General features: G+C 34.8%; 1 protein-coding gene across 4 annotated transcripts in view; it reads right to left on the reverse strand.

Annotated features, from left to right (window-relative positions):
- INPP4A (inositol polyphosphate-4-phosphatase type I A) overlaps positions 1-26,276 on the reverse strand; it is a 96,782-nt gene that overhangs the window by 32,210 nt on the left and 38,296 nt on the right. For 2 of the 4 annotated variants that reach the window (XM_026707571.2, XM_026707566.2), the window contains exons 3-15: positions 23,450-23,518; positions 22,521-22,718; positions 21,054-21,098; positions 20,226-20,344; positions 20,009-20,125; positions 18,884-18,963; positions 18,130-18,241; positions 17,546-17,636; positions 16,177-16,324; positions 10,099-10,229; positions 7,319-7,423; positions 5,181-5,289; positions 941-958 (exon numbers count right to left, since the gene is read on the reverse strand). In XM_026707571.2, the coding sequence (XP_026563356.2) occupies positions 941-958; positions 5,181-5,289; positions 7,319-7,423; positions 10,099-10,229; positions 16,177-16,324; positions 17,546-17,636; positions 18,130-18,241; positions 18,884-18,963; positions 20,009-20,125; positions 20,226-20,344; positions 21,054-21,098; positions 22,521-22,626 (1,181 nt within the window). In that variant the 5' untranslated portion in view covers positions 22,627-22,718; positions 23,450-23,518. The remainder of the gene's footprint in view (positions 1-940; positions 959-5,180; positions 5,290-7,318; positions 7,424-10,098; positions 10,230-16,176; positions 16,325-17,545; positions 17,637-18,129; positions 18,242-18,883; positions 18,964-20,008; positions 20,126-20,225; positions 20,345-21,053; positions 21,099-22,520; positions 22,719-23,449; positions 23,519-26,276) is intronic. The other 2 variants (XM_026707573.2, XM_026707570.2) reach the window with 1 other exon arrangement.

Genomic DNA, 26,276 nt, shown 5'->3' on the forward strand with positions numbered 1-26,276 from the left:
TTTTTAAATTTAGGATTAAGTAGACTCTAAAGAAGTCCAACTTTTGCTATTAAAGACCCAAGGTCACAATTTTTACAAACATAACATTGTAAGTTCCATGGATACAATGGCCAATTATCTAATGCTTCAAAGTATAACTATCAATTCATGTGCATGGATTAAGGTTTTAGTTCATATCTGATCCAAATCTATATAAACCTCTTGTATAAAAGCTGATCCCTTGCCTTAAAAAGGAGCCATTTTATGTGCACAAAATTTATAAATCAGCCTTTGGAGACGCATGTATTCAGATAAACTGCAGCTAGGCTCTTTGCCATACCCCTCGGACAAATAGTAGAAATATTTAATCACCGGAGTCTAAACATAGCTGATAGAACTTCCTTTAATGTCTAAGCACACTTGGTAATGTGGTTAAATGTTTTAGCAACATCATGCCACTGAACCTAAAAATATCTGAATGATAAGGGTAATTGGCTTCTAGGCTAGATGAGATAACATGAAGGCATTTTGATCCTCAGCACTGCATTTTTTAACAAAATAAGCTTGGTATCTACTATCTCCTTTTCAAATAAACACTTCTTAAAACTAAGCCCAATCGAACTATTTTCTCTTTCTCCTAAAAGGAAAAGTAGTCAAACACTATTTGATTATTTTAGGTTTTTTCTACAATGAGCAGTTATACATTTAATATTTCCAATTGTCTCCTAAATTGTCTTGTATAATCCAAAGGTTGTTTTTAAATGTTAGCTGTTCATTGATAAAGTAAATAATGCAGGTTAAGAAAACGAATTCATGCCTATGAAATACCTCAATAAACATTTATTTAATGAAGCAAATTAGCAAAGTCAGGATGCAATAATAAAATACACCCTGTTAATACATTGTCTGCTTTAGAAAAGGAAGAAAGCTGTGCCACCAAGCTCAGAAATAGAAAACTCACCAACTTTCCTCAAAACTGCTAAAAAAAAAGAAACCAAAAGAAAATTAGCCTTTGTTAGCAAATATCAAAAGCCAAATGATGTTAGGTAAATGTTAGTTGCTTAATACTTCTTAATAATGCTGTATTTGTATGAAGTAGATGAGGAAAAGAAAAAGTATGTAAAATGGTAGATGTCTCCTAGAAAGTTATAAGACTCCACAGAAAAACGTATAGCTGACTGATAGAACACATAGCTATTTTTATGAGACATTCAGCACAGACCCAAAGGGAATTTGAATTTGCCTTTCTGCCATTCCTTCAGAGAATCTTAATTTCATTTTCCAACAAATAAATATTAAAGATACCACCAATGATCTAACTGTGTCTACAGTTTTAAAATTAAAGATAATATGGAGATCCCAGTTCTGTATTCAATCTGTCAAGATGTTCTTCCAAAGGTAAAATAATTCAGTAGCCAATATTAAAAGGGTGGTAGGTCCAAGCAAGCCAATTACTACCTAGTTACTCTATCTAAATATAATAAGCAAACTATATGCTAGGCATCTCTTCACAAAATTGAAGGAATTTAAGAAAAGATTTTACTTAGAGAACATGTCAACTGGAGTAAAATGTTGGCAGGCGTTCTAGTTAATGGCATTTCTTATTGCCATTCTTATTGCCATTCAAAAACAGCTGGTATGTCTGAAACCAGTGGTGGGATTCAGCCAGGACTGCCCGATTAGGGCAAACCTGTAGTAAAAATTCTGGCTGACCCTGCCCCGCCCCAGCCCACCCCACCCCGCCCCAATCCACCACTATTTATTGGCCTCGCACGCCTTGGCTGGTGCCTTAATCTGAAACATGAAATATATCTGTGTTTTATTTGTAAATATTTTTTTTATGTAAACATTAATGTTTCAGTAATGCAAGGGCAATTTCCAGAACTCACAAAGAGACTATTTTTGTAAGAGATGTCTGTAATGGTAAAGAACAAACTTGTAGCCTGCACCAGTATTTCTCATCCCTGACATCTATAAGATGGGTGAACTTCAACTCCTAGAATTCCCCAGGCTGGCTGGAGAATTCTGAGAGTTGAAGTCCACAGATCTTAAAGCTGCCAAAGTTGAGGGAAAATTTACCGGTACTTTACACAGTGTGTGTTTAGTATTAAAAGTGCACTGCATTCCAGTAGTGCATATATTGCAACAAATCAAATAAACAATAGTGTAGAATAGTCAAAAGACACTACCATAATCAGTTAAATATAATTTCAGAATCTCTATTTCATAAAAATGCATGGTCATTTAAGAGTTACATTTCATACCCTCCTTATTAGCCAAATAACCATTTTATTCAGAGTTTATTTTTACTTTTTTCCGAAAGATAAAATATAAACTACAGAATTTTAAAAAACCAACAAAACAAGAATTACATACAAGACAAAAATGAAAAGAATGAACAAAGAATGAACAGTAAACCTGTAACCTCCACCATGGTTAAATGCTGACCTCTGTATCTCAAACAAATATTCAGAATTATATTTTGTACAATTGCTATTAGCCTATCAATATGTAGGTTTCTTTGGACATAGTCACATTTTTACTGTTTGTAAATCCTGTTTATCTACTTTTACTTTTAAATTTAAATTTTTTAGCTTTTTAAGTGGAATTCTGGTCATTGATCATAATAAAGAACAAACTGATCTCAGATCAGTGTTTCACTAGATATGAAAAATGGTCAGACTGCCTACTAATATAAACACAGGAATGCGAACATGACATATATTACAAGATGTCAAAAAGACAACATATGCAGACAGATCTGCATAACTTATCTAAAAAGCTATACTGATTATTTTTAATAGAAGCAATTAATATGGCAACCAAGTTACTTGAAGAAACATGATCAAATAATAGGCAGATTGTGATTTTTCTAAATATGGTCCTTCTAAGGGAAAATTTACCCATGGATTGATTGCCTGGTAGATGACATATTTTTTCTGTAGCTATTATTAAAAGTTATGCAAGTAACACAGACTAAAATAAGCAGTGATTTAAGATATGAAACTAAAATAAAGTGCAGATAGGAGGTGCCTGCCTAAATTTAATTGCGACTTACTAACTTTAGAATATTATTGTTTATTGGGCAAGTTTTGTGGATGGAAAACTATCTGATTTGGCAGCATTTTGTTTTTGTGAATTCCGTTTTTAAATTAAGAATATAAAGGCCATATAGCTAAGGCAGGATTACTCTACTCCTGAAAATAATAGAAAATGATATATTAATGATACAATAGGACATTTAAGCTTTTAAGAATCTTCCAGGATATTTTTCTTCAACCTTCTTTAGCCAAGATACCCTGAACTTTAACAGAATCTTCAGGTTATCAAATGTTTGACAGGATTAGTGGTTCCAGTGTTCTCATGTTCTCATTTTTGGTTAAAATCTCGGATATCCAAACAGATAAAATTAAAGGATAAATTAATTCCTCTGCTCACAGCAACAGCAGTACTAGCACTTATTTCAAATCTGTGAAAGATCTAGTAATATCCATGTGATCTGTTTTGGATCCACTGCTGTATCCTTTAAATTCCTTTCCATCTAGAAAGTAGGGAAATTGCATGAGAGTGTTTTCAAGTTTCAAATAATTTCATATATGAAAATCCGTTATGAAAGCTTCCCAACTATTAAGGTTATCTACTTGACCTCCTTCTCCTTCTATGGCTTTGACTACTAGAGCCATCACCTCTGAGTAACATCATATAGGAATGTTTTATACATTTCATAACACCTGACTGCATACCTCTCTTTCCATATGGGCATATATTGTTTCTGTTTTACACTATAGTTTGTGTCAGGAGCAGGTCACAGGATCAGAACCGTGTAAACAAAATGAACATGAACATGTTTTTCTTTTTAGTGTGTTTGTTCTTTTTTAATTGTAATCCACTGTCATGCCCCTGGTGGAGACTGACTCTGAGGGAGAGGAGTGGAATTGTGGCTTCGGAGGTTGTGGAGGAGGCTGGGGAAGGGCAGAGGCCGGCTGAGCAGTCAGAGGAGGACCCGGGTCCATCCCCTATCCATCCTAGGGCACGCAGGGAGGAGAGGATAAGGGAGAGACGTGGTCTCCTCAGGAGGAGAGGGCCTTGGTCCTCTTCATGGGCTGCAGGTGTGACAACTGAATAAGAGTTTGGACCTGCGTACTAGTTCCTCTCTGAGTTTGGCGTCCTTCCCAGGGTGTGGTGTTATCTGTGACATCCTCCAGCCCTTATCTTGACTAGTTTGTGTTGCTTTTTTCCTTCTTCGTGTAACTGTGTGGGAGTTTTTTTTGTCTTCCATCAAAGATATTCAGAGCTTGGAAGCAAACTGAAGGAATAAAAGGGGCTTCACCTGTTTTCTGTGACTGTGTTTGTTTTGTATCCAACCCTGGGTCATCACAGCCACCCAGAATCATCAGACCTCCAAATTGTAAAAACAAAATAAATAAAAATGGAATCATTCATCTCAATAGCAAAAAAGGAGAGAAGTGTTATTTCTGCTCTTGAATAAGTAACATAGTAAAAAAGCAATGTTACTGAATTCGGCTATAATCCATCTAATTTGCTTGAAGCTACACAGAATAATTGTTTAAACTTCTTCAAAAATGTTTCTCTTAAAAAAAAATCCCCGTCTAGCTTACAGTCTGGTATTTTCTGGCCATTCTCCCATCCAAGTACTAAAAAGCGAACTAAATTCAGACAAGGTCAACAAGGTGTTTCCCCCTCGAGATGGTGACCCAAAAGAACTTCAAATTGAGGAGGGGGGGGGGAACAACAGCACCAGCAACAGAGAGGGATCTGGAAGGAAGTACCTCTTTCAAAATTCAGCTACTCTCATAAAAAAAATCTTGCGCAAATTTTCAAGGGAAGTCTCTAACCAATGCATGATTTGATATGTGATTAAATAGGAAAAACCTACTAAAATCAGAAATACCTTGATTAATTTAAAAATGGAAATCATTCTTCTAAATTCTTCACATAAAGAATCTCTAATTGTTATTTGGTTGAAAATTTCTCTTTTTTTAATTTTTATTGGTTTTTAAAACAAACATAAACAAACAAAACATCAAAACATCAAATCATCTTCTATATATGTAATATCTAATTGCTACTTGGTTGAAAATTTCTGTGTGGATAAAAGAGAAAAGAAGGAATGGCATTCCGTTTTTGTTTGTTTTACAAAACTAGTCACAAAAAGGGTGTGCATTCAATATGCCACTTACTGTTTCTTTGCATCTTCAAATTTATGTAACTTTTTCCGGAGACCTCCAGATTTAAAGGCCTGGCAGTGAGCTGCTGGTGCTCCTATAGTTACAATGTCATAATTCTCATCTAAATATTACAAATAACAGAGAAAAAAGATAACTGTGAGAATTTCTGTCATCTTGTCAGAATGCAAATATGAAAAGAAACCAATAACCACCTATTTTAAAGAACCAACAACACTCTCTATAAAGCTTATAAACTCTTTAAAAATTCTGCAAATTGCATTAAGTTATCTTTAAATCTAATACAAAGAGACATTTCTGCATCAGTTATTTCTAATAAAGGAAATTCCTTATCACAATTATGTCAGGATCCAACAAATATATGAACTGTAAGACTTTCCATTCTATTAAGTGGAATGCCATTTCTTGCATTTTTGTTATAGGCCACAGGATATCACTGGAAATACACAACCATAAGATGCGAGAACTTATTAGTGAGTAGATGCCTAATCATGCGGACAGTCTCCGTGTATACAACAATATCTACCAAGAATGTAGCTATTAGAACATTCTTCATTTGGCCTTAGAATTATGTAAGAGAAATTTATGTTAGTTAATGAAGAAAGTCAGCAGCTAAGGATAGACATTCTAAATCAATCTGTACTTCTCTGTAAGATGCTCAATGGAGAAGAAGGCTACACAAGAACATTTCTTTGCAAAGATGGGGGCCGATCGAAGTGGCTGGTGACTGCATTTGGGGAGCTTGCATCGCCCAAAAGAGACTGCCCTAAAGGCGAAGGGACACGGGCAGCCACGCCTCGCCCCGGAGCGGCTGGGGACTCTGCCTTCAAGGGAGCTTTCATCTGCCGATAGAAGCGGCCTCACAGAGAGGGAAGTGTGTGTGTGTGTGCGCGCGCGCTCGCCCCGAGGCCGCTTTTACCGGCCGATCGAAGTGGCTGGTGACTGCATTTGGGAAGCTTCCATCGCCCGAAAGAGACTGCCTAAAGGCGAGGGGACACGGGCAGCCACGCCACGCCCTGAAGCAGCTGGGGACTCTGCCTTCCGGGAGCTTTCGTCTGCCGATAGAAGCGGTCTCGCGGCGAGGTATGCGCGTATGGGCCACTCTAGGTGGGGGAGGAAATTAAGTCACCCCTGAAAAGACGGCCCACCCATTTTTTCAGGGGTCAAAAAAAAAAAACAAGGGCCGGCCTTATTTTGTAAGAAACACGGTAATATGGAAGATGGGCTTTGCTTTTTTTTTTTAAAATGGATTTCATCACTTGGAAACCTGACAGCTTCTAGTCTTCGTGCAAAACATTTGCAAGCCAATCGGATGTTGGAAGCAAAATTGTCCCTCTCTCAAAGAAACCGCGGCAGAGAGGAGACAGAGTTTCACAAGATGAGTCTGGCGTGGTGGGATGGGAGAGGGGAAAATTATGAAGACCTGACTGGGGGTGGGAATAGATAAGGTGAATGTTGCAGTGCCTCTGCAGTCATTCGTAAGGGTGAACGACTGCCTGGCGCTGCAACATTCATACTTTTAAAGACTGTGTCATAAATACTGGGGGGGGGGGGCTTATCGCGTAACTTCAAACAGTCACTAAGTGAACTGCTGTAACTCAAAGATTACCTGTACAGGGTACCCCATACCTTGGTGTTTAAAAGTTTAAATGTTTTTGCAACCTTTTTCATCAGTTTATGGCAAAAGCCACTTGTTCTAATCAGAAAATACTCAATATACTTCCAACCTCTTTATTCAGGGAAACAATATATGTAACTTTTTACAATTCTCTCATTTTTTTTACCCTAAGCTGGGTAAAGAAAGAGAATCAAGAACAAAGGGCACTTAACTCACATGAGCAAAAGAAGCCCAAGACCAGAAAAAAAAATGTTTTCTTTAAAAAGAAACAACAAGTGGACTCTGCCACAGCACAAAGCATTCCTACTCAGTGATCTAGCCAAGAACATATGCCATTTCTTGACCCTTCAATTTCAGAAATATACCAGAAAAGCTTAATTTTTATTAGGCTCTAAAGGCTTTCTCTTAAAAAATTATATGCAGCCTGTTGATAATGAAAAATAAAGATTCACACATGGAGAACTGAGCTTGCTAATAATATACATATAAAATGTATTAAGAAGCATAAGAATACCTGATCCTGCATCATCCTGGACTCTCATTCGCTGTATATGTAAATTTGTTGGCATGAATTCAAGCTTTTTATCACCTTTCAGACTACTTGCTTTGAATGATGGTCCTGGAGAAATGAATTGAAAAACATCAATTTTTATCTATTAAATTCACAGAAATATAATAATGAATGAACAGAAAAGAACAATTATCATAAATAACAGTAACAAAATGATAAATAGATCAGCAATTGTATTTCCTATATTTAATCACAAGTCAGAACGAAGAGTAATGCTTCCAATTCCAATCCCCATGGGAAACTGTTGGGGTATCACTTGGTCTAAGCTCTCTTTTGTTTCAAAGAAGGTAGATTTCCTTCAGGGTGTTATAGCTAATAGAAGAGAAGGTTGAATTATGGAGTCTTCGGTGATTTCTAAGCTTGGTTGTTTGTTCATTACCCAAACTAGATGACATCATCACTGCTAGTACTTGTATTCACCAAATGTTCATTGCAGTCTTAGGTCATTCTCTGATGTTTTCCAAGCTTGAAATGCATTCGGAATATGGCCTATGCTTCTTTTCAGACTAAACAACTATCCAAGAGTTTCCAATATACCTTTTTGATGGAAAAATAAATGTAGCTGATATGTTGCTTTAAAGAAAGTAAATAGAGAAAATATGCCATTACGATACTGTTTTAATACTGTCTATACTACAGAGTATACTATATTCTATATACTATAGAGTATTTTGGACCACAGACATGTAGGATATTTTTGTAAAACTGATTGTAAAAGTATGAAGATAATTTTAGAATATTTAAATACTTTTTTTAAAAAATGTACAAGACATAATAGCAATGCTACATCTTAAATATTTAGAAGATAAATGGAAAGATCTGCCAAATTTCATAATTTTGACTTAGTCTTTTAAAAGCAACATGAAATTTTTTGAATGCGGACTAATAAAGGACACACAAAAAAAGATAATTCCATAACTGGGCATACCATTTTATTGTCATTTATCTGGAAATGTTAAGATTATAAAATGTTGGTTCTGGGATTTTGCTTACAGGATTAAAGTTTATGCAAACAAAGCATTTCTTTGCCACAATACTCATCCATCCTTGGTGTACTGCTTTAAGTTTCATTCTGCAAAGCCTTTCCATCTCTTGATTTTCCTTTGTTATTGCTGCTTTCCCTTTATTTTAGGACAAATGTTTTCATTAACCTGGCAAAAGCAGGCATTCTGGAGATGTGCCTTTTCAGCCGCAGCTTCTGCCCCTGGAATATTCTCCCTTCAGATATCAGAATGACCCTGACCATCTTGGCTTTTTGTAAGTTCATGAAGACTTGGTTGTAGGCCCGGGGTCTAGGGCCCTGAGCATGATAAGGTTCCGGGTGTAATCACATCCACAGTAATAGTTTTATTTGGTGCCATATCTTATTTATTTTGTATTCTTTTATTTATTTAACATTGTTTTGTCATATGATGCATGTCACATGGTGGTAGTACCTACCACCCTGTTGACGTAGGTAGCTATCAAACTCAAATAAATAAATAAATAAAATTCAAAGAAATCTTCAGAATCACCACTTTAATGACAAATCAGACCTGACATCTATTTCTTTGTATGATCAATGGCTAAATGTCAAGGACAATGTAGAATCAGGTCCGTGTATATCAGGACAATGATGGAAGTTTGGGAATATTCAGCCTTACTCCGGTAGTTTGCATTCAATCAGAAGATTTTAAATTAGGCCTTGCCTAGGTGAGAACTTATCAAGGGAAACACTTTTGTCAAAGTCCTTGAATTAAAGCTGAAAGTCTTCACTTCATTCACATCTTGAATGTTTCATTTGAAATTCAATGTGATGATGTACAGAGGTTGAATGCCAAAAAACATTGCCTCAGTATATACAAAACTGACTTTTATTGCAACAGCAAAAGAGCCACATTAATGGCAAGTCCAGATCACTCATCAGAGCTACAGTATTTTGTCCAACCATTTCTTCTTCAATACTGCTCCAATACTGGAAGTGGCCTTAATGGGCAAAGTGTGTTTAAAACTGCCAGAAGAGTGAAATGTAGTGGACTTCATTACAATGTTCAGCATCCCATTCTTGTATTCTTCTTTTCTTTTTTAAGTAAAATTGAAAAAGTCCAATATTGTAAAGATATTCATGTAGCTGTTCCTGCTCTAATTTAACAGAAAAGGGTTGTTGTTTAAAGACTAGAATTCCAAAAAACTCAAATTAAAAAATGCAATTTAAAAAAGTAAGGCAAATTTTTCATTTATTAAAAAAAGACAGAATTTTTGTAAGCCACAGATCCCAATATGATTCATAGCATTCTTTCTGTTCTTCTTCCACCTTAGTATATACTGTACATAGACTCAATTCTGATCTATTTTTGGAGACAAAAATATCCTCTGTTCTTTTGCTTTAATGGTATTTCATTACTATTTTACATTGTGGTTCTATTGCCTTTCATTTGTATTGAATGCATAAAATGCCACTGTATTTATAGAATTCTTCTTCTATATCTATCCACTTCCAATCTTCCTGGACGAAGAAAGATAGCATGGATGGTATGGATAGTATACAAGATTCCACATCTCTTCCTATACCCATCTTGGTGAAACCAAATGACATAAGCAAACATAACAATTACTATGAATCTATGCAATTGGGTCTGTATGAGGAGTATATTTAGATAGCAATCTTCTTCTGTCAAAAAGGGAACAAAATCTATACCTGATGATTTCGAAACCATCATAAAAATTATGTCTGAAGCATCTACCTTTATACTGATGAAGATTTGTCAAGTTGTCCTGATAGGTCAGAATAATTGTTTGGTACTGAGTGACTATTTGCCGACGAAGACTTTCCCAACAAGGCGACAGCTCTCCCAGTTCTTCAAGTTCACAAATCCTACCAAAACATCCAAAGACAACGAAATACTATTAGATCAGTTATACACTAAATGAAAGACACATCTTCCTCATCTTTTAAAACTATCTATTCAAGCCTACCCATGGACTACTTAAATGTTTTATTTTAATTAGAATACATTTTGAGCTTTTTTGAGGCATATGTTAAGCCTTATTATTCTCATTTTTTTCATAAATTACTTTGTCCTTACATGGAGAAAGGTCAAATGTTTACCACATTCATATTCTGTTTATTTGATTTTCCAATATTAAGTGGGACTGATGGATATCAAGTGAAATTTTTGTTTCTGACAAGATCTCATGCCATTAACAGCTTTAGAATATAATTTAATCAAGCAAAATTTTCTAAATGTGGAAATACAATGATGGGAGAAGATGCTTCTCCCTTATTTTCATTTCTTGTGTAAGGAAAAGGGATTCCTGCGAATATTTAAAAACTGGTTATATCCATTTATAAACACTGAATAGTACAAATGAATAGTACACTTAATAGTAAAACCTTCAGAGGAACTGGTAATGTCTCTACCTTCGTTAAGGAGATGTAATACATAGCTTTTTGTTTCTAAACATGTGAAATAGAATTAGGTGTAAAAGCATTTATAGGATTTTCAAATTATGTTCTCACATTTCCAAGCATGTGCTCACAAGTCAAATAAGAAACAATGCAATGTTTTTTATAAATGTGTTTAACTTACAAAGTAAGTAATTTTGTAGGGTTTTTGTAACGTTGCTTTTTCTGCCAGGGTGTGAATTCCAGTGTAAACACAAATAATAGAGGGATAGATAAAAATATAAATAGTAGGCATGACAACATTTTTAATTAAAAAAGAAGGCTACACAAAAAATACAATACTTCTGCTTGTATTTTTGTTTACTTATTTATCATATTTATATGGCTACCATCTCACGTAACTCTTTTGCACCATATTGCAAGATTCTGAAAAGTCAGGATTTCGATACACAAGTGTGTTCCAGGTCAAATACAGGTTTGAAAAGCTCAGGTTGAACAGCTTCATATAAAAATGAAAATCAAATGGATTTTCCCCATCCTATCTATTCCACTAGTATAATACATTCACTGTTAAGATTTTTATAATTCTTGTATCCTAATTACGCAGTATTCTGTTTGCTTATTTTAAAACACCTGTCAAATATATCATCAAATTACTAACTGACAGCTCATAAACAAATTGCTAGCTATAAGTATACTGGGCCAAATGGAGAATTGTAGTGCTGACATCATACCACAATTTATAGCTCTGTACTGACATAATGAACCACCAGAAAAGCACAAGATAATGATGGACCTATTTCTCAAACTCTTGGCCAGCTTCCTCAAAACTCTTTTTTTTAAATCTCCTAGCTCACCTTCCTATTTCTGTTCTTTTACCAGAAGAAATTGGAGGAAACATTAGCAACCAGCATTGCCTTGTCCCATCCTATCCCCTCCCAAACTCCTCACTCAGAATTAATGTATATATCCCACTTCCACTTCTACTTAGGTAACATTTTCCCACCTGGCAGCAACAATTAGTGTCTGGAAGACACTCTAGTGGCAATAGAATCCAATAGAATTCTTTATTGGCCAAATGTGATTTGACACACAAGGAATTTGCCTTGGTGCATATACTCTCAGTGTACATAAAAGAAAAGATATATTTGTCAAGAGTCAAGAATCGTAAGGTACAACACTTAATAATAGTCATAGGTACCATAAGCAATCAAATCATCCTAGGAAACAGTCCATATAAATCATAAGGATACAAGCGACAAAGTTACAACCATATAGTCATTAAGTGGAAGGAGATAGGTGAAAGGAAGGATGGGAGGATCAATAGTAATAGTAATGCAGATTTAGTAAATAGTTTGACAGGGCTGAGGGAATTATTTGTTTAGCAGAGTGATGGCATTCAGGAAACAATTGTTCTTGTATCTAGTTGTTCTGGTGTGCAGTGCTCTATAGCGTTGTTTTGAGGGTAGGAGTTGAAACAGTTTATGTCCACGATGTGAGGGGTCCAATGTGGGTCCAATACACATTTGAAATGGTTTCTAAATCCAACAGATTGCTATACGATTGCAATTTCTAAAACTCAGGAATTCAATGGAAATTTTCCTACTGAAATGTCTGCTACTAATTCCAAATCCAAAACACTGGGGATTGAGAATACAAGTTCTACTGTATGTATAGTACTGAAAAATATTACTTTTTACTGATGCAATTTCATCAAGTTCAACAATTTTCTTCTTTTCAAACTAATCTCTCCCGTTTACTTTAATTTTTCATTTTTAAAAAAATATATCAATTTGCAAATACCAGATATACCAAATATGGAAGATTTTATAACGTATTTTCCCTACATCACTCTTGTTTCCAGAAAAAGCTGTATTGATTCACTGCAGTTCCTATAATTTATATCCATACTTTTAGCATTTGGAAAAGTATATCTTTATTTCAACTCACTATAGCATAAAACTAAACAGTGCTGAGATTTCTCATATAACATAAATAGGCAAGCTTTACCAACAGTACTGGATTAAACATCCAATTCATTCATGAATCTTATTGGATGAGCAGAGCCTAAACTTCTTTCATCTCAATCTAATTGAATCAGTCAATCATTGCTTCCTAGCTCAGTCTAACCAAAGTCCATGCTGGCTGAGAATTTGGGGAACTGAAGTCACACATGTCTGGGCAGCCATTAGGTTGGAAAATGCTAAATTAGACAAAATGGCGAGGGTGGAAAAAGTTAAATGAATATACCAAGAAGCATTATTTGTCCAATTTACAGCAGTTATCATCTACTAAAATTAAGTATTTGATGGTTAATCACAAATAATACAAAAATAATAATGGTATATAGCATATGAAAACACAGTTTCCTGCAACGCCCACACAGATCCCTTTATGTATGTTCTACATTGACCTATCGATGTATATCTGCTAATTTAATCCTGAAACTGCTCTACTGGGAAGTTCTAATCTTGGCAAGGCCTAATTTAAAGTCTTCTGATTGAATGCAAATTACTGGAAAGGAACTGGAAATTCCCAGACCTCCATTAGAAGGTGAGAACCTTCTAATCACTGCATGAATTACACTGCAATAATGAATCACAGAAGCAAATGACACTTATAGACACTTACAGATTTTGTTTAAAATACAAAAAGTTAACTTTTCAATTAAGGCACATAATGCCAGGATTCTGAGACAAAAAGAAAGACCGCAAAAAAATCTGAGTAATTTCTCATTAAAAATTTATTTCAAAGTCTGAAGCTGCTTTTTATACAGCTCCAGTAATATAACAGTGATTATACAATTTATCCTATGCATTCATTCTTACAAAACCATTATGACAATGATGTGTCAGATTCCCCTTATATCCAATAAAAGCAGGAGTAATGACAATTAATCAACAAATCACCCAATCCAGCTTTCCCCAATCTAGGGTCCTTCAGATACTTTGGACATGTGATATTATCCAATCCCAATTTCAAAGTCAATTGACTAGTGGTAATTGTAGACCCCAGATTGGAGGAAGTATCAGTATGAGAATGTCAAAGATGCCTTCCATGGTAAGTCAGATGGGATTCTTTTTTATCAGTTTATTTACAATACTGAAAATAATCTAGGACAGATATTATCATTACCTTACTTCTACTGTTAGGCCAATTAAACCTGGATTCACAGTAAATTATGATGAAAAGTAAAATAAACCCCAAGTAAATTAGAAACCCAATGACAGAAGTCTCCACACCAGCTAAAAGTGTCAAAAATTATATTACAGGTGTCAAAAGTTGCTAAATTAAAGTTTCAATTAAATATTACCACCCCTATCCATCAGAATTATCGTGAAAGAACAGAAGACGGGAAATCATCCATCCTATTAGTAAAATTTCTGAATATTTCTGATTGGTCACTATATTATATAGCATGCTGAACTTCATAGGCTGTTAATCCAAACGAGCAGAATTCTTCTCATATTTTTATAAACTAATATTTCAGTATACAAACTGCCTGGATATCAGGGAAGTCTTAGCAAGGAGTCCAGCTAGAAGCCACATCCTCCAGAAAACTCAGTGCAGCTGCTTTGAATGCTGTCCCCAGCTTTCTCTTCATACATGCGCATGCACGGGGAACACCTCTGCTGGAATGGCCCACCGAACAAAGCAGCTCTGTGAAGTGGCCCATGAGAAACCCAGGAAAAGTCTCCAAAATAGCAATGCCAAACAGTTGTTTCACCATTTCAAGGTGAATCAGTGCATTCTGCATAGCTGCTCTTTGGGATACTCTAAAGGGATACTCTTTGCTCAACTCTATTACTCTATACATAACACGAAATAAATAATGTGGGGTGTTATTGTACAGTACTATAGTACTTTGATGAGACTAGTGTGTTTTGGACACTTCTTTCACTTTAACCAGTATTTCATTTGCTTTTTATTTATATAAAATTGTTATTTATTTCTATTAACAAATACTATTTTCACAAAGTGCAAATCAGCCAATAGATACTTGCTTTGTTTCAGAATTTGATTGTACAAATTTAATAAAACAATTATAAGTAAACTTATAAATAAAAAATTTTTTAGATTAGGTGTTTTGGGTGATGGAGTAATTTCAAAGCAGTCAAAGCAGATTCCAGAGGAAACTGAAGGCAAACAAAAATTATATGCTTTCCCCGTGGAGACATTACACAAAAATAATTGCTAATAGTCCTTTCATATCCTGATTTTCCCCCTATAAATTGTTTTCTTAAATCAGAAGCTCAAGCAGGAAAAACTCATGAATAGGTAAATGGAGGACAAATTGTCCTTTACAAGTGCCAGTGTGTACCTATGCTAACTGAAACAACACATATTTGTCCAAACAATAACAGCAGCAGCTGCAAAGCCTGAAAGAGTGCAGCACACATCCTATTATTTTTTTCACAACACTTTACAGCATGTCTATTGCTAGAGGATGGCTTAGGTGGTGGGCATGACTTGGTGGTCATGTAACTGGCTGGGTGTGGCCAACTCAACATCACTCACATCAAGGCACGCATCTCCTCGCCTGGTCTCTCATGACTATGAGGATGCTGCAACAATCGTAAGTGTGAAAAATGGTCATAAGTCACTTTTTTCAGTGCCATTGTAATTTTGAATGGTCACTCCACACAAGCAGAGTACCAGCAAAGGAGGGGAAAAAAACTCCAGAGAAGTTCCTGAAACAGGAAGTCCAGTCCTGCCAAGAATGTCATAAGGGTCAACGGAGAGGCAGTTTCTGTAAGCAACACCAGAATGTTTCCTTTCTGCCTTCCTTTCAGGATTAGGCCAGTAATTTCTTCTAACAACTGGTTCCCCAAACTGCTTAGAATGTTAACAACCGGTTCTAGAGAATAGGTGCGAACCTGTAAAATCCCACTCCTGATCCACACCCTCAACCAACTCCAGTTTTACAGCATCTTTGGCTCAGCTTGATGGGCCAATATAAAACTGGGTATCATCTCCACATTGATGATCTGGATCACAACTCTGATTTCTGAATCATAACATAATTTCCCCGGTCAGTCTCATGTATAAATTAATTAACATGGAGAAATAAGAACACTAAAATACTCAACACTAGAGTTTTCAAGGACTCAACAAGTGATTCCCATAACTGTGGATTGTTAGTCACCATTGAGGTAGGAATGGAACAATGTAAATCAACCAGAGCAATCAATGCCTTTTTCTATCCTGTAACACTAAAACAAACAAGTAATTGTGCTGCATTATTTTTCAGCCTACCAATTATTTACAGGCATGGTTAAATATTTGCAGACATGATCAGGAAAAGAAATAAAAGAAAGGTGTCAGCTAATCTCTGTAGGCACTGTGCAAAGTTTGCTTTAATATTGTATTTCCTTGCTAGCATCAACAGTTAAAACTTTATTGCAGTGACTTTTACCTTGCAGCATCTTCCTCTAGCAGCAATTTCACAAATTGCCTGGGAATGTGTAAAGAGAGCACACTCTCTCCCATTTGTTCCAAAATCCTCAGATGGTTGCCATCAGTGGTAGGAAAACGATACATCCGACAAATGGCACCTCCAAACACTAAAATATTAAAACACTTAAATAAGTACTTCATTGCAATTAGGCCATGCAAACTCCATTCCCCTAACACATTAATTTAACAAACCATTTAGAGAGGCCAGAAACCCTATTAACCTTGAAATGCTAAAACCTACTTAGCACATCCAAGCATATTAAAAGCACAGCTTATAAGGTACATTCCTCTCAACAAAAACCAGAAATGGAAAGTTGAATTTTGATACAATATGAAAAAAAAGTTGACATTGAAAAGATTATTAAAGACTGTATGCCATACAAATGAATATTTAGACTGCGATATTCAGGTTTTCCTAGTTTCTCAGTGTAATGCATTTAGTGATGAGACAAAAGATAGGCTTGTGAACTGTTCTCTTTTGAAGAACAGTTCTTTTCACTCTGCCATCCATGCATCTGCCTTTGATACCACGGGCCCTATATGTTTCAACTTAAAAGGAAAACACAACATAAAGTAAACAGGAAGGTTGGACAACTAAAACCACAACCTATGCTGGAAACAGTTGTTACTATTACTGTCCTACAAGCCTATTACAGGCTTCTGATCAGTTTATTTCAGTTTGTAATTTCTTTTGCATCCTCATGGCCTCCTAAAGATCAGGGCTTAGATTCAAAACAGCACAAAGCTTGCAGCCAAATACCTCCTCCCTCTGGAAAAAAACCCCTCAGATCTCTTATGCATAGACAGATGTACTGTAGATCAATGTCGTATTTTCATCTGGATTGCAATCTAGGCCAACTACTTCTGGTGAACTCTGCTGCCTCCCCCCCGCATCCTTAATCTAAGAGATTTCAGTGAAATCCTGGAAAAATATTATTACTTAGAATAAAAATAACAATATTGTTCTGCATGTGAACAATGATTTAATCGTTTCTGCACTTAGATGAACTGAATGACCGTAATGCTGATGTAGACGTGTCCAAATGCTTTTATATAGTTAAATCTATGAAGTAGCACACTTTTAAAGATTTGAAAACCATAAAGTAATGAAACTTGGAGTTTTTCCTCTTTAGTATTTATTCACTCTGTTCCATTAAGTCAGTTCTATTCACTGATGTTTTCTCTCCACAAAGCCAAATGGCAGAATCCTTTGTCTGGTCAATCTGATTACATAAACCCTGACATAATATATGAAAGAACAGGCATGACAATGTACTGGAAAAAAAAATTAAGATGAAGAATACTCATCCATTCAAGAAGCTATTTACCCGATTTTAATAGTGCATCTTTTCGTAATGAAGCATATTTGGAACGGATTCCTAAGGACTCTGTCAAACTTTCATCAACTGGTAGCACAGTCTGAAAAAACAAGCAGAAAAATATATTAATTACAAATACAGAGTAATCAAGCATCATCATTTGTAAGATTTATATTTAAACCAGATTCTCAGGCTGAAGGTGCAACCTAGAAATTCAGAAACTTGACAAACAACAAGTTCCTATAAGCAGAGTTGCAAAGTGCCCTGGCCAAGATTCCCCAATTCCTAAGATATATTGTATTTGTCTGAGAGGAAAACAACAGTTCTTTAAAAAAAATCAATCATTTTTCTTTAACATGAAAAAGTTGTCTTCAATTTATTGAGAACAATACAGAAAACAAGTAAGCTTTTTTCTCATTGCCACTTTTGGAGTTGAGATGGTAGCCTTATACAGGTCTCTTCCTTTTAGCTACATAACAGAATATTTTTATCTAATAGAGGTTGAACTGCTGTAGGGAAGAAAATTGACTCTGAGGAATGAGGTGGGAAGAATAAGAAGAGTTAGATACATGGAAGAAAGAGAGCAAACTCACTCTTCCATTAATAGTATCAGGAGATCTGGTCACAGGAGGCCTTTCGTCTGTGTTTTCTTCCATCTGCCATCCTATGGCTGTAATATTCCCGACACGGTCATTTTCAGCAGATCTGCAATGTACAAATTACTTGAGATAAATCAATCAGGGTCCATGAGACACAACAGTGCCCCTTTCATTAAGAGAGATATAATTGTGCAATATGGCAAAACTGGGCTCACTCTGGGCCTCCAAATTCTATTGTTTATAAAAACACCATTTCTTGAATGGGATTTTATCCTCAGTTAAAACAAATCTAATCTCAAATTTTAGACTCATAATTTTGTCAGTGGTAATGCGTATTAAAAAATGTTGAGTGCATACTCTTTTATTCTTCAGTCTAAGTCACACAATATCTTTTGGAAATAAGCAATAATTTCTCATCATAAAGCTGATCAAGAAAGATTGAGTGAAATTTTGAGCAGGGATTTAAAGTGATTAAGGCTATGCTGCACCTTTAAGGTCCATGATAACAACACCAAGAAATATATGCAGTAATCATAATAAAAGTAATAGTAATAATAATAATATAGCTACATTACGTTTGCTCTTCCAGATAACATGACATTTGTTTTTAGAGAGCATTTGAATTCTGATTCTACCTGCAATGCTCATTCTCTTAGTTAACTGAGTTTTAAAAATGAATTAAACTGAATTAGCCTGGCTTTCTTTAATTAACATATTCTTTTCATATGAAACAAGACCAAATACTAACCTTAGTGTTAAATGCAGCCTATGACTTTTCTCCTTAAGTAGATCCTGTACAGTGAATATCGCATAACCCAATAAATACATCTGAAGAAAAACAAAAACAAAAACATTTTAGTAATAAATTATTACCATTTTTAATTCCAGTTTTGAAAGGTCACTTCTTTGGCTTTAATATTTCATGTAAAACTAAATCACTAACTTGATGGAGGAATCCCTTTCTCAGTTCTCCCTCAATTCAGAAATAATGCCAAATCATAGAACCCAGTAAACATAATTCAGAATCTAAATTATGAGTTAAGAGATGAAGCATTTAACATAGCTAATAGGTGTATATTGTTGTAATAGGTATCTATGCCTGTTATTTGGCATAGATACCTATTACAACAATACACACCTTTCCATTTTTATAATAAATGCACAACTCCATAATTCAGTTAAATTATATCTACTCACATTTAAAATGGCTTATTTTTTACCACCTGTGTTAAATTATACATCTATAAACAATATAAACATTGTTTATGCATATATACATGAGAGAGAGAGAGAACTTTTTTTCTTTTTTTTATGGGGATAATTTATGAAAACAAGAAGAGGAAAGAACACTAAATATCCATTATAATTATATTTCAGAAGTCAGATCCAAAGATGTATTTCCTCCCTGCCACAGCAAAGAAATATTTGGTTCTATCCTAAAACAGCCTACCAACTATATACTGTATTTAATTATACAGCATACCTCCATCCTTTTTTCACTCAATAATGATAATAAGCAGGAGCACTTAAGATGCATTAGCACAGTAAGGTTGGAGATTTCTTTTCACACCTGCAAACCCCAAAGAAAATGCCATCCCAGCATTAGAAATAAGAATGAGCATCCTCAACAATGCAACTGGGGTGATTTTCATTTAATTCAAATATATGGTTCTTGATTTAAATTTGTATGTATTTTTGAACAAAGGAATGTGATATATTTAATATTTAATATAATCTACAAAAACAGGCTCAGACTATATTTATAATAACTATAATAATGCCAGCCTTTAAAGAACCTAGACAGGCCTCCAGGACCAAACCCATGCAAGCATTGGTTCAGATGTGCAGCAATATAAGACATTTTTAAACTTACAGTTCCCTGAGATCTATCTTTTACATCGTATATAGAAAGTTTAATTTGTGTCATCTGATTAATAAGAGAGTCTTGAAAAAAGGCAATGCTGCTTAGAAAGATGGGATTATTTGTGCCCTGTAATGGAAACAAAAACAAAAACAAAAATTAGTAGAGACAAACTGGTACCAGTAGAATTTAATCAGGTTAATGATGCAGCAAACACAATACAACCTACCTCAATAATTTCTGTTTGAGCATGCTTTGTCCAGAATGCCTGAGGTGGTGTAGTTACACTCACTGCAACAAAACAATTTGGCTTCCTATCTAGTGATGGAGTTAACAGTTCACTGCAAGCTGTGGAAAATCAACAGTGTACACACGGAAGGAACTGAATTTCACAAATAGAATATAAGAAATGAAAATTTTTCACTTGTTAAATACAAAACAATGACTGAATTGATCATAATTTCTGTCATTCTGATATACTAAACACTAGGCTTCTGTCTGAAATAAAGAATAAGTGAAAAGAAAAGAGAGAAATATAAAAGATATGGAGTATGAAAAATAGTGTTAATTGATGCTTGTCAATTAAAGTTTAATTATAATTTAAAGATGGATAATTTTCAAGGATTAATTAGAAAAAGAGAATTGATGCCAGCTGTATATTCAGATGCTGTATTTCACACAAATGTGTAGAATGGAATATTGATCAAAAGTGGTAGTATGCCGAAACAGATTATTAGAATAAGCTGCACTGTTTGTGTTAATTTTGATACATTTCTGACATATATTTTACACTGCTGTTACTAGGTTATTTAATGCTTCAATTTAACAGTATGTTTTCCTAGAAAGGTGATATATTTATAATACGTTACAAAAATTAATCCAAATGATAAATCACAAAGTACTGAGGAAGGTACTCTAAGTGTCATAGGATCTTGTAAAACGTGTTTCACTATAACCAACCATTAAACCTGTACATAAACTAACCCTCATATAAACAGTAAGTATAAAGGTTGTATTTTAAAATGAATGATGAAAAACATATTACAAAACTACTTACCTAAACTAAATTCTAAGATTGGCTCATCTGGATCTTGGATGTTTCCTGTAAAGCACAAATGTTAGCAAAATTGTGTGCTTCTTTTGGGAAACTCAAATTCTGATAAGCCCTTATGCTTTTTCAGAAAGAATCAAAAGACCCAATGGAATTAAAAGAAATAAAATAAATTTATTGTGATTCATAAATTATGGAATTATTCTGGAGTCACTTTCAGATTTATTTTATCTCTGGTTTTACTATCTTTGTCACGATACAGTATCCTTTTAAATATCCATCAAACATCCCTATTACATTGTATTTGCCATATATTTGGGGAGCAGAATACAAAACCATACATTCATAATAACTCTAATCTCTGCTCTTAATATTCTGAAATTTTGCAGTTTATGAATCTAGAAATAGGTGCCATTTTCATAAAAATTGACAAAAATGGACAAAAAAATATCACACAATGGTAGGACCTGCCTATAAGAATTGCATTTAAAAATATTAAAGCAAAATAAAACGAAGTTATTCATTTAACTCATTTTTGCTGGGGGGGGGATGCTTTTATTTGCCACGCAACAACGAAATGGAGGAATAACACTGAACATAGAATAACAGAATTGGAAGGGACCTGGGAGGTCTTCTAGACCAACCCTTATACCATTTCAGACAAAGGGTTGTCCAATTCTGTTCTTAAAAACTTCCAGTACTGGAGCCTTCATAGCTTCTGGAGGCAACACGTTCCTGATTAATTGTTTTAACTGTCAGGAAATTTCTCCTTAGTTCTAGATTGCTTTTCTCCTTGTTTAGTTTCCATCCATTGTTTCTTGTCTGCTTTCAGGTGCTTCGGAAAATAGGCTGACTCCCTCTTCTTAATGGCAACTCCTTAGATATTGGAACACCGCTATCATGTCACCCTTAGTCCTTATTTTCATTAAACTAGACATAGATAATTCCAGCAACTGTTTTTTATATGTTTTAGCCTCCAGTCCCCTAACCATCTTTGTTGCTCTTTTCTGTACTATATAGTCTCAACCTCTTTTTTACATCCCTCTAAATATATCTTGGACTGAATTGGATTTTTTGACACCTGCAGCATACTGCCGGCTCATAGTTAAGTGATTGTCCACTAGGACCTCAAGATCCTTCTCACAATTGCTATTATTGAGCCAGGTACCACCTATACTATATCTGTTTATAGTTTATTTACTAAACCTGTTTATTGCTTAAATGTAGAACCTTTTTTCACCATCAAATTTCATTTTGATGGTAGGGCCCAATGTCCAAGTCTGTCAAGATCCTTTTGTATCTTACGCCTATCTTCTGGAGTGTTGGTTATTCCTGGTATCATCCATATATTGGATGAGTTCCCTTTCTATCCCCTCATCTAAATCATTGATGAATATATTGAAGAGTTCTGGGCCTAAGACAGAACCTTAATAATTAATACTAGAAAAGCACAGGTAGGGAATGGATAATCACCTGTCAAGGATAAACCTGACATATCAGAGGCAACTTCAACAGTAGAGGCCCGCTGTACAACACGGGATTTTGAACTATGTCGGGGGCTGAGATCTTTCACTGACATGTTGTCATGAGGAAGTCACTTTTTTATACTGCTTGAAACATCCAAAGAGGACAGATATTTGGTCTTTTTGCAGCCCTTATGATGTTAGTATGCTGAAATTAAAAAAGAAAAAATAAAAGCCCAATTGAAATTTGATTTCACATGACAATCAGTTTAATGCTCATTTTACCAGTCAATGAATTAAATAATTAATGATAACATTAATGCTTTGTTGAAGATGTTAACAGCATATCTTTAGCTTTAGTAGACATTAACTTTTTAAGTCAATAAAGAATGCAAACATGAGAAATAAAACATGAATCTCAAAGTTGCTATATCACAAACATAAGTACTTTAGACATATATTGACCCAACTGAGTTCTGTGACAGGAGTCCTAAATAACTTAACATTGATCTCTTTTTGCAACCAAAGGTAAGACAAATCACAGTCTGTTTGAATTTAGGAGCCATGACCAATCTAAAATGAAAGTAATCACAGGAGAAGAAAAGGGAAACACACAAGATTATCTTGCTTTCCCAATTGCATTTTATTTTGATGCCAGAATTACTCTGATTCAAAATTGTATGTAATGTCTCCATGACTTTGCTTTTAATCTGTGATCTGTGACAGCTGGAAAAATAACACATGTAATAAGATTTCAGCTCAAAATGTTAAAGCAAGCAAACAAAACCCTCCACAACAACTGGAGTTCTGAATATTAAGACCTATCAAGATGATTTGGTTTGATATGGTACATAAAAATTTTTTTCCAGAGTTTCAGAGCATGCTGCTCCATATAGTATACGTGACTTTGTACACCATATTTATGTATGTTATACTTACAGGAGGGCTATTATCCTCTTCGATGTGAGCATGGTATTGCATTTGTTAAAGGCCAATTTATTTTCCCATCTGAAAAAAAGCCCATATTTAGTTATTTGATAAAGCATGCAAGGATATTGATTTTAAAATCCACATTTTTTTGACCTTTTAAAATAATCTTTAGCCTCTTTTACTGGCATGTTAACTATTGCAGGTGTTTCAGTTTCAGATAGATGTCATCAGCAGTCTTGTGTTTAGAATTTACCAACTTTACTCCAAATGTATGTTAAGACAGAAAGAAAGCAACTAACTAATTACATTATGCAAGTTATGAATGAACGTTTATGGAAATCATATCCTAACTGTTCTGAATTAGTTTAAGAAAATAAAATATTAATTTTATAAAAGCAATCTGCATAATTTTAATTATACATTTTTTAGATCAGGGGTGTCAAACTCACGGCGTCACAGCAGCATCACGTGATGTATTGGGACTTTTCCCCCCTTCGCTAAACTGGGCATGGGCGTTGGCCAGCATGTGATGCATCCAGCCCATGGGCCGGGAGTTTGACAGCTCTGTTTTAGATTGTTGTCAGCTGTAGCCAAAAATATACAGAAAGATAATTCTGAAAAACCTTTTTAAAATTTCCAGATCCAATTTTATTAATATTACGGATCTTCAATATAAATAAGAAGAGTGAAGGAATGTGCTAATGTAAATTAAGTTATTTATGCAGACATCCATTTCAGCCTTCCCGACCTCTTCACTTGACACCACATTATTATAATTCTGTGACAACCTACATTTAGCAAACCCAAATCTGCTATGGAAAACTGATTAACTGCAGGCTTCCCAGTCCATTTCAAAGTGTGGATATTATCTATAAAGCTTTATATGTTGTTGCACTGGGATATATTAGAAGCTGCCATGATGCTATCTAGGGATTGAAAGTTGCCTATTTAGGGATTGAAAGTGGGCCGGAAGGCTGAAAGGGAGACCTTCTCTGTAATAGTGCCCTCTTTAAGGAACATACTGCCTCTGTGGGACATCTGGATCTAATCCTCTTGGCTTTTTATAAAGTACTAAAACATTTTTGTTCTTTGGTGAGGAATTGTGGGCATAATTTTAAATTGATGTGATTTATTTTGATTTCGTTGTAATGGTTTGTGATATTTATACAGCCCAGAATAATTTAAATTTGGAAGGTACATATTATTAAATAAACAAACAACATAAATTAGTTTACAATATATAATGCTATCCTTTTCAAAAACAACATTTATTCATTGACAGTAATGCAAAAATAAACTCTCTTTTCAAATCTATCTTGACTCCTGCTGGCATCATAGACACAACCATGTAGTTTTCTTGGAAATAATGAAAATTAGTTGCTACTGCCTTTTGCTTTGAACATCCAGCATACAAATTCCTAATGGTCTCTTCTATCTCTACTGAGTTGCATCCAACCTATTTATCTTCTCAAAATTAGCCAAGAGACAAAACAGTATATCTACAACAGATATATAGTACTCACTATGAGCACCAACAGATTTAAAATAGTGACATTTCTGTTCCACACGGTCTTCTTTCACTACCAAGTTATGCTACCTACCCATCCTCAAGATGTATGGAAGCTATACAGTCATGTCATTTGCTATTCTAGGGAGCTTGAGTGTTCTGCAAAGTATCTTCGCTGCTCTAGTACTGCATTTTTCTGGACAGAGAGCTTCCATGTTATTCCTGGAATCTATTGGTGTCATTCTCCCAACTTAGGAGTCACAGCTTCAAGTGAGCCTACTTCCACTTGAGACCACTTTATGTATAGTTCCTCCTTCAGGCCCTAGTATTTCTGCAGCTTTTCATATTCCTCCTTCCTGATATTGATTTCACTTGGCACCACTACATCTATCACTCCTGCTGCCTCCTGGTCCTTGTCTATTACCACAATGTCTGGTATTTTATATGTATTTCGTCTCTCTCTCTCTCTCTCTCTCTCTCTCTCCCTCTCTCTCTCTGTATTGTGTGCATTTATAATATGTATATATTATATACAGATTGTGCATTTATAATATGTATATATTATATATAAAATCATCTATTTAGTTTCAGAGATTAATGCTGTCTCTGGGAATCCATATATATAAAATTGATTCTTCAACTCAAGTTAATTTCAAGTATAAATAGAATGCTTAAGAAAATCAGTACTGCCTGGCAAATTATGTTTTTCTTATTCATCCCTTCTAGGTTCAACACACACTGTCTTGGCTACAGCATTTTAAATAAGCAATAGCAATATTTTTAGATTTTGGGGAGAGATCCTATTAAAAAGATACTGTGATTTGAAATCCTTTAATAGAAATAGTCTGACTTTGTTCATACAAGAAAAATAAGTCTGAAGGTACTGATTTACCATTTATTTTTCACAAATCATGTGGTCATATATACAACCCCTTTGATCCCATTTTATTTTAATTGCTGCGAGAAAAGCTATATGTCTTCTGCTTGCTTAGTTTAAGATGCCTGACTTCCAAACAACACAGCAAGGCAGAAGTCCAGCTTCAGATGACAGATTCAATATTGTTTGGGTCAGTTCCATCCAAAGAGATTAATAAAGGCTCTTCCACATGATTGTACACAGTTTGTGAATATCTTTTTTATTTTTAGTTATTTTGTCAAGTGATTATTAGATAATAGGTATAAGTATAAACATGGTTATGAATACATGAAATGGATACGTTTAAGAAAAAATGACAGAAGAATTTTGGCTTATCGTTCTTTGCAGATATAGCTACCATGTTCTCTCTCTCAACACATAATCCTATGAATTTCTTCTAAACTGGAAGATAT

The sequence above is a fragment of the Pseudonaja textilis genome, chromosome 8, assembly GCF_049901715.1.
Source record: "Pseudonaja textilis isolate UNSWEBS1 chromosome 8, rPseTex1.2, whole genome shotgun sequence".
NCBI lineage: Eukaryota > Metazoa > Chordata > Lepidosauria > Squamata > Elapidae > Pseudonaja > Pseudonaja textilis.